The 27,320-nt window shown below is 37.6% G+C and overlaps 11 protein-coding genes across 11 annotated transcripts; 6 read left to right on the top strand and 5 right to left on the bottom strand.

The window, feature by feature from the left end:
- Window positions 1-15: 15 nt before the first annotated feature.
- Window positions 16-2,843, bottom strand: L201_002928 (uncharacterized protein; the record flags this gene model as incomplete). The annotated part of the gene is made up of 7 exons (XM_066218691.1): window positions 16-1,734; window positions 1,801-1,867; window positions 1,948-1,974; window positions 2,056-2,176; window positions 2,266-2,294; window positions 2,359-2,670; window positions 2,740-2,843. 7 exons carry the CDS (start codon window positions 2,841-2,843, stop codon window positions 16-18), a joined length of 2,379 nt encoding a protein of 792 aa, XP_066074788.1.
- Window positions 2,844-3,911: 1,068 nt separating this feature from the next.
- On the top strand, window positions 3,912-5,723 carry L201_002927 (uncharacterized protein; the record flags this gene model as incomplete). Its single annotated transcript, XM_066218690.1, has 2 exons — window positions 3,912-4,384; window positions 4,451-5,723. The coding sequence occupies 2 exons, from the start codon at window positions 3,912-3,914 to the stop codon at window positions 5,721-5,723; spliced, it is 1,746 nt and encodes a 581-aa protein (XP_066074787.1).
- A 449-nt stretch (window positions 5,724-6,172) lies between these two features.
- L201_002926 (uncharacterized protein) lies at window positions 6,173-7,102 on the top strand (the record flags this gene model as incomplete). The annotated part of the gene is made up of 1 exon (XM_066218689.1): window positions 6,173-7,102. One exon carries the CDS (start codon window positions 6,173-6,175, stop codon window positions 7,100-7,102), a length of 930 nt encoding a protein of 309 aa, XP_066074786.1.
- A 1,071-nt stretch (window positions 7,103-8,173) lies between these two features.
- L201_002925 (uncharacterized protein) lies at window positions 8,174-8,515 on the top strand (the record flags this gene model as incomplete). The annotated part of the gene is made up of 1 exon (XM_066218688.1): window positions 8,174-8,515. The coding sequence occupies one exon, from the start codon at window positions 8,174-8,176 to the stop codon at window positions 8,513-8,515; it is 342 nt and encodes a 113-aa protein (XP_066074785.1).
- A 106-nt stretch (window positions 8,516-8,621) lies between these two features.
- Window positions 8,622-8,966, top strand: L201_002924 (uncharacterized protein; the record flags this gene model as incomplete). Its single annotated transcript, XM_066218687.1, has 1 exon — window positions 8,622-8,966. One exon carries the CDS (start codon window positions 8,622-8,624, stop codon window positions 8,964-8,966), a length of 345 nt encoding a protein of 114 aa, XP_066074784.1.
- A 390-nt stretch (window positions 8,967-9,356) lies between these two features.
- Window positions 9,357-11,687, top strand: L201_002923 (uncharacterized protein; the record flags this gene model as incomplete). Its single annotated transcript, XM_066218686.1, has 2 exons — window positions 9,357-9,790; window positions 10,013-11,687. 2 exons carry the CDS (start codon window positions 9,357-9,359, stop codon window positions 11,685-11,687), a joined length of 2,109 nt encoding a protein of 702 aa, XP_066074783.1.
- A 116-nt stretch (window positions 11,688-11,803) lies between these two features.
- L201_002922 (uncharacterized protein) lies at window positions 11,804-13,025 on the bottom strand (the record flags this gene model as incomplete). Its single annotated transcript, XM_066218685.1, has 4 exons — window positions 11,804-12,299; window positions 12,412-12,686; window positions 12,781-12,863; window positions 12,947-13,025. The coding sequence occupies 4 exons, from the start codon at window positions 13,023-13,025 to the stop codon at window positions 11,804-11,806; spliced, it is 933 nt and encodes a 310-aa protein (XP_066074782.1).
- A 1,404-nt stretch (window positions 13,026-14,429) lies between these two features.
- On the top strand, window positions 14,430-16,505 carry L201_002921 (uncharacterized protein; the record flags this gene model as incomplete). Its single annotated transcript, XM_066218684.1, has 1 exon — window positions 14,430-16,505. One exon carries the CDS (start codon window positions 14,430-14,432, stop codon window positions 16,503-16,505), a length of 2,076 nt encoding a protein of 691 aa, XP_066074781.1.
- A 446-nt stretch (window positions 16,506-16,951) lies between these two features.
- L201_002920 (uncharacterized protein) lies at window positions 16,952-19,602 on the bottom strand (the record flags this gene model as incomplete). The annotated part of the gene is made up of 15 exons (XM_066218683.1): window positions 16,952-17,155; window positions 17,232-17,266; window positions 17,334-17,546; window positions 17,626-17,693; window positions 17,772-17,837; window positions 17,905-17,960; window positions 18,029-18,182; window positions 18,268-18,438; window positions 18,530-18,658; window positions 18,729-18,753; window positions 18,817-18,939; window positions 19,015-19,084; window positions 19,165-19,197; window positions 19,292-19,362; window positions 19,446-19,602. The coding sequence occupies 15 exons, from the start codon at window positions 19,600-19,602 to the stop codon at window positions 16,952-16,954; spliced, it is 1,575 nt and encodes a 524-aa protein (XP_066074780.1).
- A 1,117-nt stretch (window positions 19,603-20,719) lies between these two features.
- Window positions 20,720-23,293, bottom strand: L201_002919 (uncharacterized protein; the record flags this gene model as incomplete). Its single annotated transcript, XM_066218682.1, has 12 exons — window positions 20,720-20,821; window positions 21,086-21,185; window positions 21,244-21,314; window positions 21,385-21,458; window positions 21,534-21,723; window positions 21,819-21,876; window positions 21,946-22,424; window positions 22,524-22,654; window positions 22,722-22,778; window positions 22,846-22,862; window positions 22,952-22,958; window positions 23,020-23,293. The coding sequence occupies 12 exons, from the start codon at window positions 23,291-23,293 to the stop codon at window positions 20,720-20,722; spliced, it is 1,560 nt and encodes a 519-aa protein (XP_066074779.1).
- A 605-nt stretch (window positions 23,294-23,898) lies between these two features.
- On the bottom strand, window positions 23,899-26,865 carry L201_002918 (uncharacterized protein; the record flags this gene model as incomplete). Its single annotated transcript, XM_066218681.1, has 8 exons — window positions 23,899-24,153; window positions 24,244-24,474; window positions 24,538-24,878; window positions 24,945-25,271; window positions 25,328-25,706; window positions 25,764-26,022; window positions 26,289-26,562; window positions 26,748-26,865. The coding sequence occupies 8 exons, from the start codon at window positions 26,863-26,865 to the stop codon at window positions 23,899-23,901; spliced, it is 2,184 nt and encodes a 727-aa protein (XP_066074778.1).
- Between the last annotated feature and the right edge of the window lie 455 nt (window positions 26,866-27,320).

The raw sequence follows: 27,320 nt of genomic DNA, 5'->3' as shown, positions 1-27,320 counted from the left end.
ATGGATCTTCGGATATTAGATATAGTTCTCTTTCCCTCCACTCAGATGATCACCTCCGAGTACCATCGATTTACCTTTCGTTTGTTTGATTGTGGGATTCTTACTATCACTACCATTCTTTTTCGCATCGTTAAAATCCATATTATCTAATGTTAACGATTCAGGTCTGATCATTCTTTGCGTGGGCGTACCGACAGTATCGATATATGTTTTATCTTCACCTGTTATATCTAAACTACCTTTAGGGGCTAATTTTCTAACTTGACCTACTTCTTCTTCAGATTCTTCAGAGTCTGATTTCGATCCTGCTGTCCATTCGGATCCTGACTCTGAGCCGGAGAATTCAGTCGGTTCACGAATGGGAGATTGATGGAATCTCACTCCTTTGGCTTCACGATCCCCTTTACTGGATCTATTTGAAATCGATCTATAGACTAATGGATATCGTCGGGTATTTGAGTTTGTAGGTGAATCATCTGTTGAGTACGATCTCGCTCGGTTTTTATCTTCTGTTCTGTGTTCATTCTTGATCTGCTCACTTCCATATTTGGGTTTCTCTCTTTTCGATCCTGCTCTTAAAGGTGGTCTTGGACCTTTAGCCTCTTCAACCAATCCTATTGGCTGGATATGATGGGATTTACCCTCATCAGAAACTGTTCTTTCTCCTCCTGATGACCGGACTGAGGTATGCCTTGAAGGTGGATAAGGGAATTTTGGTGCTATATCTCTCGTAGCAGATAAATAAGAAGCATTAGATTGTCTTTCTTGTAACTGTTTTTTAGTCAAATTTGAACTTGATCTTTTCACTAGATCATCTGACATATCGCTAGTATCGTTCAAGAGAACTTTAGTGTGTTCAGGTAAATTAGGTAATTTCGATTCATATTTCGAATGTTTAGGTGAGCTTGAAGAGGTTGGCCCAGGACCGAAAGTCGTTGTAGATAGATTATTTCTCATTCTAGCATATCTTGCTGCGTCAATGATACCGCTATTTGTGTAGTCACTAGATTTACCCTTATCTAACAAATCTAAGGTATTTATACTATCTGCTCTATCTTTATTCGATACCGACTGATCAACTCTTAGTAACTTGGAATCTATGAATGGATTTGCAATTACAGATGAATTCTCGGACATATCAGTCGTTACAACCTTCTTTTTCGAATGATTTCGAGGTGGTAATTGTGATCTTCTTTGAGCTTGATCATTGGAACTTTTGGAATGAGCTGTTGGATTCTTAATTGGCTGACCAGTACGTTCAGAAATGAACTCAATTTTTTGACCATCTTTAGTATGTTCAATAAAACCAGTCGGAACTTGCCTTTCAGGATTAGTTAATCCACCACCTGAAAAAGTCGGATAACCACCTTTCGTAACATCCGAAAAATCATTACGATTCCTCCCTTGTTGATTTTTTGTGAGAGGATGTTTGAGATATTGTGATTGAATAGGTAGGATTTCAGAATGTATCGATATCTCATCAAAATTCATTTTATCTTCATCTTCTGAATCTAATCCAATAGATTTCGAATTTGATTGCGCTAAATTGTGCGTGTCGATTTTTCCACTCTCCAAATCTTCCATTTCATGCTTGTTACCTTCAGCAGGATGTAAGACTGGTTTATAGCATTGTGGAGGCGGTAAGAAGTACAACAATCTAATCGAATGATTGAAGTATAATTCCGGAGAAGAGTTCTTAGGTAATTTGCGGCCTAGATATAGCAGAAAACCTCCCTGTTGAAAATATCGAAAACTCAGTACGTGTCTTTGTCGCTTGAGGTAGGAAGAAGTGAGGCTCACGACAATAACATTGACTGAACCAATAGCGAATAAGGCCCATGACGGCGTGAGTACAAAGGATTTCGCACTATGATTGTCAAGGTTCAGCAACCTAGCCGATCTTGGATCGAACATGAATTACAGTGCCGTTTTCCGAGAATCACTTACTATACACGAAGGTTCTCAATCGCCACACTACCATTTTTCAAAGATGATTTGGCTTGTCAGCACATGCGTCGATCTCCCGAGCCTCGAGAGCTACGAGCTTGGACTTACATCGTTTGTACAAGACCTAGCCATATGGGAGTACTTTGAGGACCTAGCCAAGGTACATGCTTGTACAGAAACATCTCGGGCCAACCAAGTTGTCCGAATGCCAAAACAATTAATGTCGTTACTGCATCAGTAAGTGTTTCGTATTCTTGTCAACGGCCATGATCGCTACTACAGTATACTTCAAGGGCAAGCAAACTGATTAACACTTACCCATTACTAATCTCGAGATCACACTGAATCTGTAGTATCAGCAGTTAGCACATTGAGATTAGACTTTCAAGGTAGGATCAAGTTCCTGCTTACGCGGCACCGCCACCATGCCTTGGTATCGATGACAAACCCCAATTAGCCTCCTGACTTCGGGGAAGCTCTACCCCCTTCCCTACGATTGAGCTTGCCCGCTTTTGAACAGATGAGACACTATTTAGACTGCCTCCAGCACGGTCAGTCGGCGAAGCTTTCGGTGAGAGTGTCTCTATGATGTCGATCGAAGATTTTGCCGTTGGAGCAGCATATGGGTTGGAGGAGGTTGTTAGATTATTCAGATCGGAGGTTGTGGCCAAGTGACTCGTATTGAAAACGTTTGAAGCTGCTTTGGAGTATGCCGACATATCACTAGCACCAGAATATAGCTTCAGCTCGCATGTGAGTTTCATTTATGACAAGTAGAACATCCTGACTCACTCTCCTATGGCGATAAACTGTGTGACGAGTGACCAACACAAGATCGAAATGGCGGTCAATCTAAAAATGTTGAAGCCTATCCAAGATAGACTTGGTATTTTCATTTTCTATTTTATTCTGAAGCTTTGCGATTGTCTGCTATCTCTGTAGTTGAATTTGCAGGTTCATCATCTGCTTCGAAGGAAGTAGGAAAGTTGTTGAATTGTTGGCTTTACCGAAATTAGGGATCTAGAAAATACCGTTCAAAGGCTTTACACGCTAGTACAGTCAACACAGATAGTCACTATGGTTGGCATGAACGGAAATTCATCCATTCTAGAGATTGTCACATCATTCAAGGACGATGATCATCAAGGAGATAATCATTTCACAAGTTGGTGATGGTCATCCTTTGTAAAGCGTGAAACGATAGCCTATACCCCACACAAAGGATCTCGCTATCAAAATAAGCATCGAAACGCAGAGGATGTCGCTGCTTGATCAGCCAGATAAGTTGATTTGCCAATAATGTAAGTTCAAACCCACAAAGTTAATATTGTATATGGAAAGTGCAAGACTGTCTAGATCAGTTCAATGTACACATACTTCAGTGATTCATCCCTCTACATCATAAAGTAGTAGGATTATTCGGTTCAGATGAGGGAAACGCGATATGTGGTAAATACAGTATACAGTATACAGTCTACGTGTATGGCCCAATTGAAAGCATAGATTGCAAGACCCTGTAAAAAATGCCGACAACGGAAAAAGCAGATGTAACAAGTCAAGTGACGCACAGACACCCACTTTGAGACCGAGCCTGCCAAATTGCCAATGTCCCGCGTCTGCTTTCACCCGGCCTGGTCGGGCCTTAAGTTGAGCTTTTCCGCCTATATTTATACAGTAGCTTATTCCGCGATACATCTTTCAAACTATATTTCTCTTTCTCCTTTCTACTTTTTGTCATCGATTTCATTAATCTGCTCAATTCATCACTTTAGCGATCTTGATACAATGGAATAATGACTGATATTGACCTTGATACGTCCAGCAATATTTCCGAGTTACCCAAGACATCACATAGTCGATCAAGCTCTTTGTCTTCTTCTCCCTCTTCTCCCTCTTCTACTTCTTCTTCAATAGATTCAGGGATTCTTATCGTAAATTCCACTTCATCAACCTCCACATTCAACATGATTTCAAGTTCAACTTCGAGCAAACCACCAACCGGATTTGGTTCTGCTGTTTCAATGCAATCCAAAGATCATCCGGCTGTTGCATCATCATCCTCATCATCATCGGTAAATGCATCAAATGCGGCAAACGCCAACGCCAACGCCAATGCAGATGCAAATGCAAAATCATCAACTCCAGTGCATGTACCAAAGATTGAACCTGGATCAAAACCAACACCTTCACCAAGCATAAATTCACATCAAACAACAACCAATACAAATGCCAAGAATACACATATATGCGATCAGAAATGTAGACAACCAGCTACAGCTGAACAAATCGCAAAGTGTGGAATGATAGGTCAACCTGTCCAGCTATATGCAGGTAAAGTGACTTATGGTACTGAAACACCAAGTAAAATACCTGCTATGAATAATATGAGAGCACGATTTGATATGGATAGTTTGAAACCTGGTTATAAATGGTATCAGTGAGTAATGACATCCAAAATATCCGAACACCACGCGCTTATGCATATCTCGTTTATTTGTTACAGTCATAAAGATCACTGTGAAGGTTATCCATGCAGAGGTGGTATAGCATATTGTTCAACATTGAATCGCTGCTTCTTCACCGAAAGATGTGTCAAGCATTATGCTATGCGTTCAAGGGAAAGATGTATCCCTTATAACGATGGGCTTGTATTGAGCTCTCCATCTTCTTCCCCAGTCGCTTCCTCTTCTGCTATTCCCGCTGCAACTAGTACTACTGGGGCAATTCTACCAAAACCACCTGCACCAATACCTACACCAACGCCTGTACCCGTACCTGTACCTGTACATCGGCCTCCACCGCCAATCGGTAGTTTCAATAGCTTCGATTTACGTCAATATCGACAAAATCCAACTTTCATGAATGGTCCTTTAAAACGTCCGATATCAAGCGATAATTCATCTATCAACTCGCCAGATGCATTTAAGAAGCCTCGAAGTGTACCTCCTGTGTTCAGTCCTTTCTTGCCTCAAGCCAGAAAAACGCTCGAAGATAAAGTAGTGGCTCAGATCAGTCCTGTACCGGCGGTCAAGGCTCCTGTCCGTCTGAGTTTTTCAGGTAAAGATATTCCTATTGCATCAGCATCAACATCAACGGTGACAGCTTCTACTTCTACTACCACTTCTACTCCAGCTCCACCTCCTATAACTGCGAAAGCAATTCAACCTGAAAAAACCTTACCAACACCTTTGACGGCTTTCAACAGAACTACGACACCTTCCAACCAGTCACTTTCCCAATCATTTAGGAGTGAAAATGTATTTCAGAATCGAGGCATTTCATTCAAAAGCACCAACATCGAACAAGCTAGTAAGAGATCAAAATCACCTATTTTAGTATATCCTGAAGGAGAAAATGTTGATGGTGATGATGTAAATGATGAAGAGAAAAATGAAATAGCATTGATGTGGAAAGGAATGTATACACAAACTAAAAGTGAATTAGATGCAACTACAGTACATTTATTACAAGTTCAAGATGATTTAGCAATTGAAAAAGAAAAAAAATTAAGATCTGAAATTCAAAGGAAAAATATTGAAAAAAGAATTATAAGTTATAAAAAAGAATTTGATGAATTAAATGAAAAAATAACAAATAATCAAAATAAAAATTCAAATAATCAAAATCAACAATTAAAGATAAATCAATTGTCAAATGAATTAAATAAATCACGTCAGGAAAATGAACAATTGAAAAAAGAAGTTGAAAGGTTGAAAAAGGTAGAAAATGATTATCAGACATTACGAAGTAATATGCTTGAGATTGTTGGAAGATGATATCAGCAAACAACACATTAAGATATGTACGATATGTTTCATGTTCGGAGACAACGATAACTTATGACAAACAAATAAAGAAGAGCATTTAACTTGAAGGGAAGAGTCAACCAACGATATCTTGTGATCTACATCATGTTTCCTGCATGTAAAATATACAATATATATATTTGAGGATGACATCATCAAGATATGGCAGAATAGCAAAAGTGTCAAACTACTGTAGTAAGCTTGAAAAAGGAAGAAGGAAGAAGAAGTACGCACAGACCCGTTTCTTGTTCGGGAACTTCATCAAGTTGTGAAAATATGCTGGATCCTCATCACCGACTTTGCTCACACTTCACGATCTATATTCTGCATTTCCATTCTTCACTCTTCCTTTTACTACACCTGCCTGTACCAAAGCCAAATTTCAATTGCATGACAGTGTTAATTCCTCCTCGACGAATATGAGTACGTCAGCATCAAATTCCGCTAAAGGTAAACGAGTCGGTCTAGAAATTAATGAAGATGAAGCGAGTCCTCAAAAACGATTTGCATATTCCTCTTCACAAGTGACGTCAATAAAAAGCCCTTTATCTCAACGTGGCTGCTCCTCCATCGCTGCCAATAATCTCGATTTATCAACCAGCTATACTTCTATTGCTAATAATACTACAAAACTAGATATCAGCACAGCTTTCTGGAGGAATGAAGCTTTAAGATTACAACAATTACGCGAAACGGACCAAGCGGAAATAGAATCTCTGAAAGCTTATAAAAGAGGAAAAGAGGGAAGTGATAACAAATCATATGATATTAAGCAAATATTGATAGATAGGGAAAAGGAAATAGCTTCAGAAAGAAAAGAATGGGAAGATCGGTATTCAGAATTGAAGGAAGAATCTGAAAATATTTCAGCCAGTTTTATGAATGTATTGAAGAAGGTTCAACAATTGGATGGGAAAATAGAACAATTGAATGAAAAAATAGTACAATTAGAAAATGCTATGGCAGAATTGGAGTGTGAAAAAAGTGAATTGGTGATTATCAACAAACGACTAGAATTGGAAAAAGGTGAATTGGTAAATGCTCAAATTGAATTACAAGAAGAAAAGAAGAGCCTTTCAATATCACTTCAAAATCATCGAGGTGAATCAAGCAAAACCATTGAAGACTTGGAAATGAAACTTAAAGATATGGGAGATATAACTAAACAACGTGATGAATTCCTTTCAGCATATGAAGCCATATTAGCGAAAAGTTCAAACTCAGAGGCAGAAATAGAGAACTTACAAGAGGAATTGGATAAAGCTCGTGCTAAATTGAAAAGGGTACAATCGATAGAAGAGGAAATCCATCAGTCTAGGTTAGAGAAATTGAGAGAGATCGATATATAAGGAACAGTGAAGAATATCAAGCTTATAGCTTGATTATTTTTCTGAAATCTATCGGATCAATCATAGTTATTAAAATTAGATGCATCAGTATGTACGATACTCATAGATGTACCGGATCAACCTGTACATATTCGCTTTACCTCATCCACCTGTTACAACGAAGCATAATCAACGGCTCAATGAAGATAAGAAGAATGTTACCTTTCATAGGTTCTCAGGAGGCAGCTTAGCACACGGTCTAACATGTCATTGCATATATTGGTCTTGTTAGAAGAATTCTAATTCAGGGATTACAGATGTTGTCAAGCGATCAAAGCTCTTAATTGTGTGTATCCATATTGTGTTAGCACCAGCACGGTTCGCCTTGTCCAGAATTTTCAACTTAGAACACACCCCCTTTTCGCCAAGCCCATTCATGTCAGGTACCATCAGTTCTCACAGTTGAGTCGAAATCACATTAGCAAGATTGAACAGAACAATTGTACTCTTCCACTAATTCCTTCATCATCTCTCTTCCAACTTTCATTGAGTAACCTTACATCTACCAAAATTCAATAATACTCATTCATAACACATAAAACACCCTCTTCTTCATGCTCAAACATGTACGAAAGCGATACTCTTTCCGATATTATAATCGACGAAGTACCTCATTCGAAACAGAGCTGTACCTTTTGTCGACCCATAAATTCAGATGTAGAATTCCTCGTAAGATTAGGTATCAAAAGGCGCCTAAACACGATAATGTCTAGCATTTATTTGTAGTAAGTGATCATATAAAAACTCCACTATGCGAAATGCTTTTAATGCTGGAAGATACTGGCGCTGCAAATCGAGGAGACGATCCATATTATATACAGTGCGGGTGCATTTATGTCAGGTTGAAGCTGAAGCAAGGTCAGTCGCAGTTTTAGCCATCCGAATTTCTGCGGTGGACAGTCCACCTTTGGGTCCGTCCGTTACTGCGAGCGGGATGAGAAGTGGTACTGGTCAAATAAGTGTGCCAAACATCGTATATTAGATGAGGAATATCTATGTCAGCCATATCATCTAGGAATCGATCCAAACGATATGCCAGCAGATCTAAGTCCTAGTTTAACGCGGCCAGGACCCAAATTGAAAGACCTTTGTTGGAGGTCAGAAAACAAGAAGAGAAAATTAGATCTTTCTTCTTCCGGATCAAATGAGGCGAATAGCACCATTTCTTCAGACGTATCCGGTACTGTGGTTTCAACAACAGAAGAGATGAAAAGTAAACTGGAAAGAATGCAGAAACAGCAGAATGGTCTGAAGGAAGATAATCAAAGACTTCTTAAAGAACCACCGGAGTTGAGAGAATCGGAAAAGTCGTTGTCATCAGAAAATGAAGATTTAAAGAAGACGTTGTCAACACTGTCAGATACTGTCAGATGAGAAAGATCAAACGGTCCCCGAAGAAATCGAAATAAAATTGGAATCCGATATAAATGATGAAGAAAAAGTATATATAGAATCACGACAATATGTTTCAAATTTAGAGATGCGATTACAGGAGAAGGAGGAAGAACGTGCTTCATTTTTGGAATTGAGTCAAGAGTGGCAACGATTGAAAGATCAATTCATGAAAGAGAAGGAAGATCTAGAATCGCAATTGAAACAAGCTAATTTAATAAATGAGGCTCTCACACAAGATACAAAACGTAAAGACAAAGTAATTGGTGATCTAACAGAAAATAGAAATAAGGTAATTGATGATTTAACAGAAAGTAAAGACAAATTAGAAGATGAATTGGTAGCAATAAAAACCGCACTCGGAAACGACTACAGCACTCTTCAAGCGATCTCTGCACGCTTCAAGGCTCGGTTGCTAGGAAACGCACCATAAACTGTATTGCAACATCTCTAAATTTCGGCAGAACAATGTTTGTACATAGATCAGGTCATCCACGTTTAACGTACGGTAGCTTACACCTTGTATATATATATATATATTTCAACAACTATGTGAAATATGAAAAGGGGCTCTTGCACCAAACAACCCTCAAATGAAAGAGCACAGACCCATTACACCGTTTCATCTTGTTTATACATCATACAATGCATTCAGGTACCATCAATTGGGTGACCTATGCTTTGAGTTTTATATGTATATGTTTGATACATTCTTATCTAATGGTACATTTATAATGGAATATGTTGCGGATTTTTCTTTTTTCCATAATATTCTTTCGCGTGGGTGTATTTACATTAGACAGTCTTTTTATAATAGACAACTATGAAGACCGAACCTATCGAAGCAGGTTCTTCTGCTAATCCAGCATCTTCTCGGCATCTAGAACGAGAAAATCACTTATGGCAAGATATAATTGATCTCAGTGTATCATCACCAGTTGATATTGATAGTTCTGATTCTGAAGAACCTGAAGTTCCAACATCGAGTATCACCGACGATCAAGTCTCCACACCGACATTCAACTTGGGAAGAGGCGGTAGCGTTCATAGGTTCAAAGGTCATACTAAGAATTGTTCTAAATGTCGATCCATCGCTGTGCCAGAGGAAAAGAATATCTTGGAAAGATGCGGTATTGTAATTGAAACACCAACTCTGACACATCCAAAAGCAATTTTTGGTAACAAGGGCACGAAAGGTTTCGAAACACAAGCTCGTGCACTAGAGAGTGCTGTGAAAGAGGGTTCCACATGGTATTCGTAAGTCAAATGTGTTTACATTATTGGGCCTTTGAAGCAGAAACCCTCGAGAATATCGTAAAAATTGACAACCCCAAGTATCCAATAAATGTTGTACTCATATATATGTACTTTGTTTCCCGGGTTTTGCTGTGCGAGATGTTCAACTATTAGCAATTGAGAAGCCACATCATAACAGAGCTGATAGATTTGTTTTTTTGTTTCGCACATTGCGATATGTAGTCACCCAGGTTTTTGTGGTGGTTGGCCAACTCGAGGAGTACCTCTTGTATGTGAATCTAAATGGTATTGGAGTCAACTATGTATCAAACATGCTCTCCATCGCAATAATTTATGTCAACCTTATCATCAAGGAGTTGAAATTGATAATCCACCTGAAGATCTGAGTTCGGGCAATACCAAAGGACCTTATTTAAATCGCCAGTTCTATGAGGGTTCAGGTCGGACAGACTCTCTGAAGAAAAGGAAACGTAAGAACAGTAATGACAATGGTCAAACATCATTACCGCCCACTCCTTCTTCTCCAACCTCTGCCTTCCCGAGCAACCCTAACAATGCCCAAAATATTCAAGATTCTGCCTCGGAAAGTAGTACCCTTCAAAATATCCCCAACGGTCAGGGAATTCCAGAACAAACACAATCAATGGATGATTCCTTCTATCGTACCAAATATTTTGAATCAAATGATGAACTGAAAAAAGGTCGAGCAGAAAAAATCAAGCTGCATGATAAAATCGATCAGCTGAATGATATGTTACGTGGTAAAGAAGAGGAAATCGATAAATTAAGAATCAAGAACAAGGAACTCGTGTCAATGAATACAAAACTCAAAGAAGATGAGATGGAGTCAAAGAAAGTAAATGAGAGTATGAAAGTGTTAGTAAATACCTCACAAACGGAAAAAAACGAATTGCGAGAGAATATAACAAACTTGAAGAAAGTAATAGAGGAGATGAAAAAATCCAAAGATAAGATTTATCATGATCACAAGAAATTAGAATTAGATCATTCAAAGATGAAAAGGGAGAAAATCGAATTGACAGAGAAATTCGTTCATATCGAGGTTAAATGTTCAATGTTACAAGGAGAAATTGGAACATTGAAAAAGGAAAACGAAAATTTGAAACGTTCAGAGAATGAGTGTCAAATGAAGATAAAAGAATTGGTAAATAGTAATATGGAAATTACAAAGGAGAATCAAGATATAAAAGCATCAGTGAATTCAAGTAATTCAGAAATTCAGTCGAGTTTAGATAGAATGAAGAATGAAGTAGATGAAGTGAATCGCAAAAATAAAGAATTACAAGAATACAACTTGAAATTGATTAATGAGAAAGAAAGAATGAAAAAAGAAGAATTTCAAACGTTGACAAAGATCAAGAATCTCAATAAATACAACTCTGAATTAAATGCTGAAAAATCCAAATTGAACACCAAATTAGAAGATGACAGAATAAAATACGATAAGTTGAAAAATGAAAAGGACGATGAAATTGTAACGATCAAAAATAAAGCAGAACTAGATATTAAGGAACTAAAGCAGAAATTGTCCAAATTAGAAGAAGAAAATGTGAAATTACAAGAAGAGAAAGAAAAATATGGTCGAGAAACTAAAGCTGAAATAGAAAATATAAGAAAAGAATTATTGGACAAACAAAAGATAATTGAAGCTAACTTGAATGAATTGAAAGATACATCGAAAGAAAAGGAAAAGTTGAATATTATAATCAAAGAAAATCAACAAAAGATCATAGAACTCGAAGAGAAATGTAAAGATACAGAAGCTAAACAAAGTTTTGTATCTACAATGTATGCTGATGGTCATCAGGATATTGCTCGTATACTTGAGGACATTACTGTTCAACATAAACAAGCGGTAGAAGAAGGAAAGGCTTAGAGGAAGGTTGTCAATCACAAATGTCTAGGATTTGTAGTGTATTTATACAACAATTTATGTATACATAAGATACAGTTAAACTTTGAACATACAATGTATGAAAATCGCAAATTATCTTAAGCCTTTGTCTTCTTTTTGATACCTAATAACTTTTGCATCCCTTCTCGTTTTCTCTTAGCTTGAGCTGGTGCTGCCGATGAAGTATTGCTACCATTCGCTTGACCATCTAACGTCTTCCCTTTCAAGGCTAATATACTAGCTACTGAAGGTTCAGCGGTACTTGTTGTTGAAGATCCAGGTACAGGACGTCTTTTTATCGTTAAAGCAGCAGGTAGAGCTGTATCTTCTTCACTATCACTGTTTTGACTATTATCATCATCCCCATCTTTTTCTCCATTAGGTATTTTCGCTTGAGGTTTTGATGAAGATGCTGCACTTGGGCTTGGCGCTGATATTTTCGAAAAATATTGTTTCACCAAAGCATCATCTTCATCTTCTTCAGCTTTCCTTTTAGCTTCTTCTTCAATCGATACTTTTTCAGCGTGTAATGCAGCTAATACAGCATTTGGATCTGAAGATACATTTGATAATTCTAATCTTGCATTACGTTGTCTATATATTTGGAAAATCGTGATTAGGTCAGTCATCACTACCATGAGCTTCCATTCGTGAGAGAGAGAAAAAGTAGATATTATGATTTAACAAAGTAATCGACCTGACTTACCTTAAATCAGCTAATTCATCCATTAATTCCATTTCTCTCTTTGATTGTTCTTGTGATTTTTCTAAATCTGCCATTGCATCCTTTTCAATTTTTGATTCTAAAGGATTTCCATCAGAATCATATTCATCATCTTCTTCTGCACCAGGTAAATGTGTTGCTTTTTTATCAGTTTCAGACCAATTTTCAAAATTTCTAGTTGCACCTTGTTCACATATATAATCTGCATTTTTTGGATCTGTTTTAAATGTTATTTCTGATGAACACATTGGGCATTTCTAAAGATACCATTTATAAATATATCAATGAAAATTAGCTTTAGATCTAACATGATGATAATGATAAAACAATATATATTGAAAAACAACTTGCAATGTAAAATCTAAATATCTTGATTCCATAATACTCTTCTCCTTGAGCAGTTTCCTTTCTAGCGTTAAACTTTTTACCTTTATCTGTTTAAATGAAGAAGTATATATTAGCTTGTGTCATTCTTAAAAGATCAGAAAAGCTTTAATGCCGAGAATATTCAACTTACACACATATTCACCACATCTATTACATCTCATCGAGAATGGAGCCATCAATCTAATAACTTGTTGAGGATCCTTTGGCATCTTTCGACGCTTGATCTTCGACGGATCAAAATCCGGTGGAAAGCTGAAGAGTGTTCAACATTTAGCTATGCTTCGACTTGACAACATTGTCTGTATGAAGCGACAACTTACTATTTCTATTAGTCATAGAGCCCAGAAAAGGTCATCTTGTTGGTCAGCTAGACGTCCATATCAAGGTACTCTCAGAAGACGCTGCACTTACATTCAATACCTTTCTTTCAGACATCTTGACTTGAGGTTATCAAGTATACGACCGAGTCTCAGAGGCACTGCTGGGGTGTTTTAACTTGTATGATTGGTTTATGAAAGAAATGCCAAAGTTGTAGAAGGGCAAGGAGATATAATTCACTGTCTTTAGCTTCAGCAGCAACTTGTGGTCAAAAAGCGAGAGAGCTTCGAAGGTTACTGGCGGAACCAGATCTGGGGGGGAGTGGCAAAACCATGTGAAATTTACGTAATATTGTAGATCGCTGTGCGAAACCTCTTATAACCATGCTAGCTGTCTGTTTGTTCCATCGACCATTGCTCGCTTCTCATGAAGCCTTGTACATTCGTTGCGATGGATAATCTCTAACAGAAGGTATTTGTCTTCGATTTGTGGGATGGAGCATTGATATTGAAGGTCCACTATCGGATTACATGAGCTGACATGATAAAGGCTGAACCGAAATAGTGAAGAACGTAAAAGGTCTAGAAGTCAGTGCCTGAGGATAATGCTGTTGTTTTCGCTATTATTATGAGACGCGTTTCAGCATCTAGTACTCGTGCACTGGACTTTGCCGCACTAAGTTACAGCATAAAATGTCAAATGGATAATAAATTGTATAAGAATGTATTCAAGTAAGGTAGATCTGTCTGTTCACTACTGCCATTCATTCATTTTCTTATTTCTCATATTCATCATCTGATACGTACTCCCTTTTTCATACATTCCATTCGTATAAGTTACCCCTTTTACATCCTTTAACTCGCATCAAGAATCAAGTAACACAGTCATTCATTACACTTTAACGTTGTTCGAACATCCTTTTAACCAGATTCAACATTTTCATTCATTCCCACGTTAACGACCCCTTTATAGTGTCACGAGCAACGACAGAATAATACCACAAGCAAATTCCTTTACGACCATCCTTTTGAGCACATCATCGCTGTCAAAACATAACACACCGAAAGCGATTTGCATCAAATAACCTTGAAGAGTATAGAACGGTAATAGCACCCTTTTTGGATCAATCATTTGACGGGTTCTTATAGTGAGATCATTTGGACTTCTACTGCATATAAATGTACTGCAGCACTGACTACTAAGTTCACTTCATCAGCGTGTCATCACTTCCAAAGTCGAACTTATAACTACCTTGACTACCTGTCTTTCTTCCACCCAAGAGCGGACCTCCTATCATGGCTTCTCCCAAACCAGAGGATCACCCTTTACCTAATTCTCCTGATCCAAATGTATCCCCGGTCAACAGTATAGCTTTATCTCTTCATCCTGAAAATCCTCAAGAAGAACCCAAAACGACCTCAACAAATACTCAAGCACCGAATGATATAGAAGCATCCAAAGAAACGGAAGAGTTGATCCAAACTCTGAAAAATTCACTGGAAACAGCACAACATACAATTTCATTACAAACAACGAAATTATCAACTTTGAGCGATTTAGAAACTGAATTAGTACAATTAAAAGATCAATTCCAATTCTTATCTGCAGCAAAAGAAGCTGTTGAAATATCATTAAAAGAAGAAATTAAGAGAAGAGAAGTCGCAGAAGAGAATGTTGAATTGTTACGTGGACAAGTTGAACAAGCTAGAAGAGGTGTAATGGTTTTACAAAAGCAAGATGCTGAAAGGAAAAGAATGTCTACTATTTCTTCTTATTCAGGTTTGAATAATACTGGTATTTTAGGTTTAGGTATAAATAATAATAGTAATAACGGTGAAGAAGAAGTCTTAAACTCTGATAATTTAGCTTCAACATCAGCATTAACAAATACAAGAGAAAGTAAATTAGTTAAAAGACAATCAATTATGAGATCACATAGAAGACAATCAAGTCAATCTGAACCACCCGATATATATGATCGTGATAGATCGAATCTAGTTTCTTCACCTAATTTGATACAAAATCAAAGAGATAGTACAAGTACAACTAGTCTTCGACCTTCTGGTGTTGTAGGAGGTGGTCAAGGTTTGAGAGAATTAAGATTAGGTCATACACCACCTTCAGCGACTATACCTACAGCAACTTTACCTTCGCCAATAGCACCTACACACCAATCTGGCTATTTCGAGGAGCAACAGCAGCTGTCAGCAAATATTGAACAACCTTCTTCAACATTATCGAGAACATCTGAATTACCTTCCAAGAAAGAGATCGAGGCTGTAGAAGAAGCAAATAGATTAAGAGATGAATTAACAAATTTCCAAAATAAAGCATTGATATTACAGAATCAATTGGATGAAGCTCAGGAAGCAAGGATTGCAAGCGAGAATTGTTTGAAGGTTTTACGGGAATTTATAGCTACAGGTTCATCAGATGGACAAAATAACCTAAATGCCAAAGAAGGAGAAGGAGATGAAGAAAATATGACTGGAGAATTATCAGAATCTACAGCAGATCTATTGAAAGGTTTGAAATTACCTCCATTACCTACAGATAGAGATGCAGATGAAGAAGAGAGAATAAAGGAAAAGGAAAGGGAAAAGAACAAAACACATACCAGTACAAATAGTGGATGGGGATTTAAATTATGGAATGCTAAAACAGCAACAGCAGGACCAAATTCAACTTCACCCTCAGTATTACAAGGTACAAGATCACCACAAAAAGCATTATCACCAATCAAAAATCGTTCAAGAGCAGGTTCAAATGTAACTTTATCACCATTACCTACACCTCTAAATGAAGATTTACCTACTCCAACTTCTGGTACAGGTTCAGGTTTGACAGCTTCAATAAGTTCTCAAACTCCTTTAAGTAGTTTTGTCAGTAGTTGGACAAAAGGTGTAACTAGTCCACCTATAACCAGTAACACTGGAAACGCTACATCACCTCAACCAGAAAGACCAACGAATACAAGAAAGATTAGTGTTACAAATTTCTTCAGTAGAGGTAATAGTTCAAAGAAAGAATTACCTACTGAATTTGTCAGAGAAGATTTAGAAGAAAAGGAATTACCTACTCCACCTAAATCTGAACTTCAAGTTGAATCGGAGAGTGATTCGAATAAAGATAACACTTTAGAACCAAGTCCAGAAATCGCAACCAAACAATTAGTGTTCACTCACGATGACGATGATGATCATAAAAGATTATCAAGAGGTACAACAGGTACTACAGTAACTGAATTAGAAGATGAGTTAGGTACACCACAAGAGAGCTTGAAGGAAACACACTCTATAGAAGAGGAGAAAGATATCAAAGCAGGAAATGAAGGTATCGGTAAAAAAAAAATGGAAGAAATAGCTTTGTAAATAGATGGTCTTGGTAATGCCATTGAATAAGATACCACCAAATGTGTGGGACAATCAATTCATTACTGTGTTCATAAATAAGTAGAATTTTTGCTCAATATCAACTTGTATAATAATCGAACTTAGTCATATTCTACACCCAATAAACAGTTTATAGGTTTTTAATGATAATCAGGTATTTCATTGTGAATATATCATGCACTCTTAACGTTATATCGCATCTGATATGATCATATCAATTTTAGTGCATTTTCTGAAACTCAGAACGTAGCATGTATATTTAGAAATAACCTGAAATTATATAGCATGTGTCTATGAAACCAAATTATAAATCGGGAAGAAATCTAATTCTATTCTAACCTAAACCCGGCATTTCCATCTGTCATTCTCCACCTCTTATTTCTAGATAACTCAAACCAACTGTGGTCTCCTATGAGCTTCACATTTTATTCTTTATAACTCAATTCACCTTTCTCGACATTACCTGCCGCATTGTTCTCATTTGATGATCCATCACCCATAACGATATCACCTTTACCATTATCAACTAAATATTGTCTCCACAATTCATCTTCCTTCTCTAATTTATCTTTACCTTTATCTTCAACAAAGAAATATGCTAATAATACACCTAATGCTCCACAACATGCCTAATTGACAAAATGCACGATATCAGCCTCAATTCACCTCATAGGATAAGGGTTGGACAACAGAAATAGTACTCACAGCAATGATGAATGTATATTTCTTACCGAGATGATCTGTTACAAGTTGATAAGAAGTCAGCATGATTGAATTGATTCAGTTTAGTATAAATTGTAAACTTACTTTGAATAGGTGTAAAACATTGTGTACCAATAGCAGCACCTGCTTTTCCAACAGCTGCACTAAAACCATAACATGTACCTCTAATACTTGTAGGATATGATTCAGCAGAAATTGTTCCTTCCATATTACCTGGACCGAAATTACCACTTGATTGCATGAAAGCGTAAAAAACGATAAATAATGGGATAATCTTGGTAATCTTCTCGTATGAGCCTGTCATCATTGTACATAAAGATCATGATTAGGTTATGTTTTCAGTGAGAACATGAGCTTTAGGAGTTGTTATACTTACATCCTACGATCAAACCGAAAACGATGTATCCTGAGAAACCCATCATGAGTAAATTTCTTCTACCGGTACTAGGTGGTTGTGAAGTTTGTATTTGATTAGCGAATGTATCTGGAGATCAATCCAAAATAGGAAATAAATAATCTCACTATTTAACAACCCAAGCACCAAGGAATACACCAGGTAAAGAGAGCACAGAAAGGAGTAAAGTCCACCTGTGAAAGTTTACATATTCGTAAGCACCTTTCCAGATATCTTACAGGTATATGATGGTCAGCTCACTCCATGGTTTTGACTAAACCTGCACCTGGAATGACACCACTAATGATTGTTGACGACTAAATTTATTTTGTATCTCATTAGCCTTTTTCAACTGTTTGTTGTACGTGAAAATGCAAGAACCCACAAAAATACCATTAGGGAAAGTAACGAAATCGTATAAGAACCAAGTACCAGCAGTACCTAATAAAGTCCTCCAGTATCTTTTCAAGATCAAGCCATATGGTGGTGAATGTCTAATTGCGTTTCTTCTGTATAATTTCGAGTTCATCATTTTAAGTCTAATCAATACAGCCATACAAGGGATTGCATTAGCATGTTTATCGTTGTACAGTAGCAAGTGCCTTTGTGAGATTAACAACTCACCTGAAGTAAAATACACTCAAAGGAATAAACACTCCAACACCCATACAAATTCTCCAAGTGTATTTGAGTTTGTAAATATCTTCTGGTGAAGTAGTTCCCTTATATCCAGCAGCATTAATGATCAATAAAAATATAGAAATTACAATTGGTCCACCGATAGACAACATCAAGCTATATAATAGTAAATACAGCATAGTCAGTACTTTAGGATCATTTCGATTGAGACGTCTAAATGGGCGAAATACTATCAACCTTAACTCACTTTGTGACTAAAATGAATACTTTTCCCCTATCTCTACCGAATTTTTCATTTGCAGATTCAGATGCACTTGTAGAACAAGCTGGATATTCACCACCTACACCAACACCAACCATACCCCGAGAAACGGTTCTAAAGGATAATTATTGGTACATCAGTTACGATTACAAAAGAAAAAATCTTGCAGGATGACTATACTCACAACATCCAAAGTAAACCGGCGGGGGCTATAATAGACTATCAGCATCAACTCAAGTCCTATAGATTATAATGAGGCGGAGAAAACCCACTTGAACCAGAAGAAGCAGTTGCCAAGATACCACCAACGACAATCAACATTGTAGTAGCTACCATTGCAGTTTTTCTTCCCACTAAATCACAAATTAAACCAACACCAACTTGACCGATGATTTCTGAGATCATGTAAAAGTTGTATTTTGATAAGCTTCATTGCATCAAGGTGTGTAGGAGTAAGAAATAGAACATACCTCCAATCAAAAGTGAGTTTGATACCCTTGTTGAAACCGCACTTGTATAGTAAGATTTATAGATAATTTTCTGTTATAGCATGACGATTAGCTATATTGATTATAGGCATTCGACCCGGATGACTTTTCTGATTGTTGCAATTGACTTACGAAAATTGGATTGAAGACAGTAGCCAAGTTATTCTATAATCAAAAACATATATTGGATTAGCTCAATAGTATCAGATGGACTTAATCGTATATGTGCTAAGTTTCTGGAATTATATGAACTACTTACTTGATAACCATCAGAAACCAAAGCGAAACCACTTGCAAGTAAAGTGAAATAATCACTCAATTTTGCTTTTTCTGTTCCGTAGAAAAGCGATCTTATTATCAGTTGCCAGCTCGTTGGATTGATACTGCTAATAAGAAAACACATGGTGACTCACGAGTAACTTCATCGATTTCTACATGTGGAGAACCGTCAGATTCAGGTGATTGATATTTCTCAATTTCAGCACCTTTTGGTGAATTACCATCCTCTGCTAACGTCTTGGGGGATCCATGAAGACTAGGTAAAGAAGTTATCTCTTGATTATGTGACATCTTGTTAATTCGTTTGTGTTGGTAATGTTCGGTTAAGGACACCAGCTATCAAGCTAAGCTGAAGGTGAATCAGACTTTGTTTCTGTGTCTTGTTGAAGTATGGCATTTCATAAGTTGAATCTCTAGATCACACGGCGCTATATATATATATATATATATATATATATATAATTTGCCTTTAATCTAACATGTTCATCTTCTCCCGAATATCATCTGATGTCTACTGTCTGACCATTCTTCACGTTACTATGGCCCGCCAAACGGAACAAGCCAAGTATTCTATTTTAGGCCTACTAGCATCGTTCGAAATGAAGTTTATTATCCACTAATATTGTCTAAATCCACTTCACGTGTGTAATCAATCATCTTTGTCTCTTTCTGACGATATCGTCTTGCTGGTTCTGCTGCTGAGCTTTTCAAACTTTCATAGGATGAGCCAGATTTTTTTCCGTCATGTGCGTCAAGCTTTACTTGAATTAAACTGTATCGTTTTGTTATGAGATTGTACCTAGTCTAAAAAATGACTTCACGAAGGAATACATACTCGTAGACGCCTGATCAATTCATTCGGTTATGTGCATATCATTTAATCGTAATGTTTTATCGGTTCTGGCCGATAAATTGACGTTTCAACGCGAACGTGTGATTATTTTTAGCTTTTACTCTTGGCTTGGACAGAATATGCTATGAAGGAAAGTTTTAGGCGTTAACCTAAGGTTAACCTTATGTAGCAAGACAATAGGAAACTACAAAGTATTTTGTCTGCTTTGTCCTTACACAAGCACGTTGATTCCAGATGGAAACACCTTGACTTATTTATAACTTCAACAAGCTATAAAACCGAATACCTGCTGTTAAGGGTTTATTTTTAGCCGAAGATTATATTCTTCCTCTGTCTATCAAGCTCGAACGTTCGTTTTATGCAATCATGAGTTTCTCCGAAATCCGAATATTCGGTTTCAAGTTTATTTTTTCCAAGTGGTCAATTATGCATGTTCATCATTGGATCGTGTGACAATGGTCAGCGTATGGATGTGTGTATATGTAAATGCAAAAATGATGGTGCTGTATTCTATTCCGAATTGTTGTATTCTATTGTCATGCCCTTGCCGAATGTCTAATCTAATAATCCCTGACACGCTCCTTCCACATCTTTTATTTCTTTAGGTGCATTGGCAGACAATACAAGTGGTCCATCTTTTGTGAATGCTACTTCATCCTATGTTGATAACGAATGTGCGTCAGCTTGAATATCTCGATAAAGTCGCTGGTCTAAACGCCAGGAAACCATAATGCACGAAAGTAAAGATAAATGCGAGGGCGAGCTGGATCACAGACGAACGTGGTTTATGGACATAAGGGGATGTCTGACCATGGGAGTCTGACGACAAAACAAAAGATGCGGAGGGAAAGGAGGATGGATGGCAGAGAGCACGACGGCTCATAATCTCGCAAACACCCCAGGAAAGACCAGAACACTCACTTCTATACGAATTCCCAAGCCATGGAAAGCTTTTGGAAATTTGTAGTCGAACGGAACGTAAACTCCTGGTTCTATCGAAATCACATTACCTTCGACCAGACTGGAATAAATCAATCAAATCAGCTTTGAATTGTGTTTCAGACTGTTCGATGGCTCACGTTGCGCTGCGATCTCTCGTTGGACAATCGTGTAGATCTGAACCTAGGTGATGTGATAGGAAGTGAGGATACTAAGTTATTTACGAATAGTCAGCGTTGTTAACGATATGCAGCAGTGCTTTAAATTCTTTAGATACGCACTAAAGTCCTTTCGACGTCACCTACTGTCAACTTGAAACCTATCTGCCTCAATTCCTCTAACAGCAATCCACAACCTATACAGTGCTATGTCAGTCCATCTCCTTGGGTAATATCGACTCCAATTGGAATTCAAGACATGGACCACTCACTAGCTCGATGCAGTTCACTTAATGTGACACCACCCTCCACAACACATCTTCTGATACATTCCTTCTGAGCGTTCAAAACAGCTGTATATAAGTCTCGCTGGGGATCCGAAAATTTGCCTGATACAGGGAACGTCCTCGTTATATCTGAACAGTACATGTTGTATTCGCATCCTGCATCTATGAGCACGAGCTATACATTGATATCATATTAGCTTTGGAACATGTGGGCGCAGAATTGTTGGACGCCATAGTAATATGATGTGGTGAAATTGCTCATATACTCACATCATTTGGATCGAGTACACAATCATTCCTCGTATAATGTATTACCAAAGCATTTGCACTTTAAAGTTATGTGATTAGCAAGAAATTTGATGTTATTAGGAAAGATGGTATTTTCATATTTACTTACCCACTAGCGACGACAGGTACATAAGCTTGTCTTTCAGCCCCATTAATAGAACAATGATATTCGAAGGTGGCTTCTAAATCTCTTTCTTTCTTATTGGGTTGAGCAAAATTCATTACTTTTGAATGTGCTAAAGAACTTATGTTAGCAGCTATTTTCATTTGTTTTATTTCTAATGGCGATTTAATCATTCTTAATTGTTGGATTGATTTTTCTAATGGTTTAGCATATTCTGATGTTAATGCTGCTGCTAATAATAAATGTGGTGGGTCTCCATTATTCAATTCAGTCGTTGTTGGAGAAGAGGAGGAGGAGGAAAATAGTTTTAATAGAGAAGAACGTTTTCTAGGTGAAGGTGGTTGAAATGGTTGTGAATATATTGAAGGTGATGGTTTAGGTGGTAATGACGCATAAATCGTTTCTCCAGATGACACATTCAATAATGATGGTAAATATGTTGATAATGATGTGTTTGAGTAAGCCTAATAAGATTATTAGCGTTGCTTCAAATACCAATCTGTATTGTTGTTTTCGTCCATTTCGTTCCGTAACTTGATATTAGAGTATGAAAATCAATTTACCTCGTCGGCACCAAATATCTCTATAGCACCTTCCACACCAGCTCTTTCACCTTCCCATAAAGCATCATGCGCATCTTTCGGTTGTACAAATAAAGTGTATTTATATCCTCTTGATGTTGACGGAGCGGATTCTGAAAGGATGAAATGCGGTCAACAAGGTTTCAAATTGGCTGTTCTTACATAAGACCGCCTACATACCTAATACTAATGTAGCATCTGGTTCATTGAATCCCGTCAGATAGTAAAAGTCGGTTGCTACATGATGTTTAGTTAGCTAATCAAAGTGATCAAGGTAGTTCTAAGTTTGATAAGGAGTACATACCTTGCCTGAATCGATAGCTGATCACATAGACAAATGAATCAGTACAGCACCTTCTTGTATTTTTTTTTTGATTTATGGCTTAACGAAGATCACAGGTAACACTTACAATATACCTAAGGAGTGGAACGACAGAATTAGCCGTAATCCCAATTGCATCTCGACATATCTACTCACTCTGAGACATCAACCTAACTGTACCACCCATACAAATAACTTTACTACCCTCGCCTAAACTCTCCATTAACTTCTTTCTTCTCGATTCATATTCTTCTGGCGGGATTCCTGGAGTCAATTCATCTGGTTTTAGCAGATGTGAATGTGATTTAGGATGTGGTTGACCATATGGAGGTGGTTTTGACGGATGAGGTGAATTGAATAAAGAATATTGACGTTTCTGACAGGAATTTGGCACTAATGAATATTGAATCCATCTACTTAGCAATTTCATTCATAGACCTTGCCTTTTAGAAGAATTGTGGTAAGCTAATATAGACGAGGATTGAACGACGAACCTCGTATCTTTGATTTGGGTATTGATAGGACCGTTCTCATACGAGCATCGGTAGAAGCTGTTGTACCGCTTTTCAAGACACTTCGAATTGCAGGACTCTTCATTCTCTCCGACAGATCTCAGTGGAGAAGGATAATGTGTTGGAGCTTGACAATAGAGATGATCTCTTTTATGCAATTCACTGAGTGAACATCCATGTAGATGTTTTGTATCCCTCACAAACTCGCAACTTTCTTAGTTGATCCGAAATTAAACTCCGGCCAAAACAACGTAACCGAGCCAAAATGAAAGCGGCTTTCACCGCCAATTCAGCATGATGTTGCATGTATTCGAGTACTGCATGAGTTGGGGTATTGAGACGACACTGAAACACCAATCAAAGGCTCTTTGATCTTTAGCTTGACATTATAGCAAGTGTAGGTTTGCCTGATCGATTATGATCAAGCTGCATGCACAGAAATGATGATTTTTAAATGCATATTCAATGATATCAACAAACACCTTCACAATTCTCCTCTCCAATGGATTTTACCACTTCAACCCTAATCACTATCTGTATCACTATCTTCATTATATGCTCTAACTCTCTTTGGACCTTCTTCATCACTCGATTCCCCTTCCTCTTCTTCGTCTTCTTCCGAATCATCATCATTTGATCCATGTACAGCAGAGGGTTTAACTTTACCACCTCTCATCATTGCCATTTGTCCAGCTAATGTATCTTCTTCAGGTTCAGATATATCATCGTCGTCATCATCTACTATCTCATCTTCCGCAGGTGCATCTTCTACCTTGAGCTATAAAGGGTCAAGATAATTAACAATTTGGTCATGACTTCTACAAATAATTTGCCGTTGTCGTTGCTATGCGATGAAAAGCCAACTCACCATTATTGGAACTTGAACATCACATCCTAAAAATGAATCACTTCTCCAATGAGCCACAAAAGAATACAAGTTTGCTTGTGGCGGAGCTTGAAATTGTAGTGAAAATTCTTTTGCTTCAGAAGGTGTTCCATCAGGTTTAGGTAAGGGGATATCAGTGATTTTAACAGGTGGTACAATCACTTTATCAAGTTTGGAATCACCAAGTAATACATAGAAGTGAGGTTTTCGCAGCTAGAGTCGGAGTACGTTAGTATCAATTTATGCAAATAGATATGGGGAAACGATATAACTTACCTGAGGCCAGTAAGGAGCGTGAGCGAAACCATTTGGAGGAACTTCGATTTTTTTTGGTTCTTTGCCTTTAGTTCCGATTTCACTTCGCTCTGCTACTTTTTCCACTATTTTCTCTTTCAAATCGGCAGGAGTAGCTTTTTCATTGTCAACCTCAGCTTTTGACACTGAATTTTCTACATCAGCTACGGAGTCAGGAGTTGCATTTTCTTCTTTGAGATCACCGTTGGGGAGAAGAGGTTTAGGTTTGGACAAAAGAGATAAAGGTGTAGTAGGGTAAACATATCGACATTTGAAGGTGAGGTCAACGATAGAACTTGGAGTAACAAGGCTTTCTCCAGCAACTGCAAATATCGAGTCACGTTCGCTTAGCTTTCTATGAACTTTACAATGAACAGAGCTATGCTTACCCTTGAACTCAGCGTCTATAACCTCTAATCTTGGCCAATATTTAGCTACAGTCAAAGCATCCAAACTAATATCCTTCTTTTCAGTCTTAATCCATTTCTCCAGCCATCTGACACCTTCAGCTTTATTAACGATTTGAAGTTCAGCACCTTTTTCAGGTGTAATATCTGGCAATTGGGCTAGAGGAGATACATCATCTGGAACGGCTTGGACAAGGGAAGGTTGGACTTTAATACAGAGTAAAGAAGTTGCAAGCCAGTTATGTGCAAGAGAGATATTGAGAAGGGCAGCAAGCAAAGGTGGAGTTACTCGTAAAACAGCAAGTTTTTCTATAATACAAGGTTAGCATAGCGCTTTTGGGTTATTGCTTAAATACGGTACTCACCTGATTCAAGTTGATGATCGTTAAGATCGATCCTTAACAGATGAGCCCATAACAAAGCTCTAGTACGTTTAGCGACGGCTGTAGTAATGATAACTTTATTCTCCTTTTTCATGAGTGGACTTTCTTCCAAACCGATCTCAGATCTTCTTTGTTCAATAACTTTTTCCAAATCATCAATCTTAGATTGTCTTTCTTTACGTTCTTTCTTACTTCCTTTTTTCTTTGCTCCTAATACAGCAGTGAATTCTAAAGCTGAAGCAATGAGTGAGATAAGTGAAAAGAAGTCGGTATCTTCTCGAAGTTGATGGAAAAATATCTCAGCGGTTGGGTTAAGTATACCATCTCTTGTAAGCTTTCTTTGGGCAAACCACCATCGGCCCTACAGTTTTATTACACATTAATCACTGATCGTTAATGAGGAACATTATGAACTTACAACAATCCAAGGAATACCACCACCAAGAACTAAACCATAAGCACCTAAAACCCAAATACTATTTTTGCCTTCTACGACCCATTGTGGAATGGCGATTTTATCTTCCCTTTGTTGAGGTCCATCTGGATTTCCATATTTAGCTAAATTTTCTCTTGTAACTTCGTCAGTCAAAGATTTATAGGCTTTAGTCAATTCAACGAATTTCGATTCTGCGTCTTCTTTAGTTTGATTTCCTGATAATTTGAGTTTATCCGGGTGGCTAGAAGGGAGAACAAGTATGTGTTAGCGTTTTATAAAGCCGATGCTGGCAAGCATGTGAAGTAAGACGAAACAAAGGAAGCCTTGTTATAGCAATTTCCGTTCTGGTATGCATTAATTAACCGAGGTAGAGAGTTACACAACGGGTACTCATTCCATAGCCATAACTCTTTCCCATTATTTACCAGCGGATTTCCTCTGTTCTGATTCATCTATGTCTCCTTGAGGAAAAGATCATAGAAACGTTCAGTATGAACAAAAACTCACAATTGTAAACTTAATTTTTTATAGTGTTTCTTAATCTGTTTTTCAGTTGAACTATCACTCAAACCCAAAATTTCGAATGGGTTATAGATAGTTTCACCTTCTAAAGCAGGTGCTTGTGATAATGAGTAGCATAAGTAGCCAAATAACAACCATCCAATTGCTAATGGTATTGCCTTTTTCAAGAAACGTCGTTTACGTTTGGTAGATTTGATTGAAGATATTCGTCTAGGTGATGTTGAACATTGTGGACAAGGACATAAGGGTTTGAGGGTTTCTATTAGATCATACAGAGTGATTGATGGTCAGCTATGAGGTTACTTCACGAGGGGATATATTGGCGAGTCTCAAAACATGAGTTTAAGATATTAAGCAGAAATCGTCAACGATGTTGCGTATTATTGGTAAAAGGCGTATCATATGCAGAATTTATATCAAGAAAATTTAGCAGCAATGACTCACCTTTGTTCGTTGGTCTGGTAGCTTTCAGCGTCCATGGTATCAATACAAGAGCTAAGAAAGTTACACCAAAATAACTTGCTAATGAACCAGATTCATCGTATGATATTCCCGGTGCCATGTTGAAGTTGACTAGCTATGTTGTAGCTGTCTAGCGATGCCTTCTGATGAGAAAGGTTTTAGTGAGAGGTGAGAGACGATGTGACTGCCCCTTCTCTTGACTCTTTCTCGACGCCTGCTATGGTTGTTTGCGTAAAATGTAGAACAGGAATTACACCTAGATAGTAGAATATATGAATAATTAATGAATGGAACGCGACCTGGTACCGTACAAGCTGAAGGTGAATGCATCATTAAACCATTATATTTAAACCATTAAGAGCTCTGACGTGGCGAAAGTAAGCGGGAATCGTCTAGCGGGCCTATTCAGCTTTGTATACATATAGCTTGGCGGCATATGCCTAACTCTGTCGGGTCAAATCGTTTTAGGTGAAATTGCTTCCATGCAACTTTAACCTGATTCGCTCCTTTCTCGTAACACCACTCTCAGTTAAACCCATTCAACATTCCATGTAC

This window comes from Kwoniella dendrophila, chromosome 3, assembly GCF_036810415.1.
Source record: "Kwoniella dendrophila CBS 6074 chromosome 3, complete sequence".
Taxonomy (NCBI): domain Eukaryota; kingdom Fungi; phylum Basidiomycota; class Tremellomycetes; order Tremellales; family Cryptococcaceae; genus Kwoniella; species Kwoniella dendrophila.
Note: the sequence above shows the minus strand (reverse complement) of the source record. Positions and strands in the feature narration are given on the sequence as shown.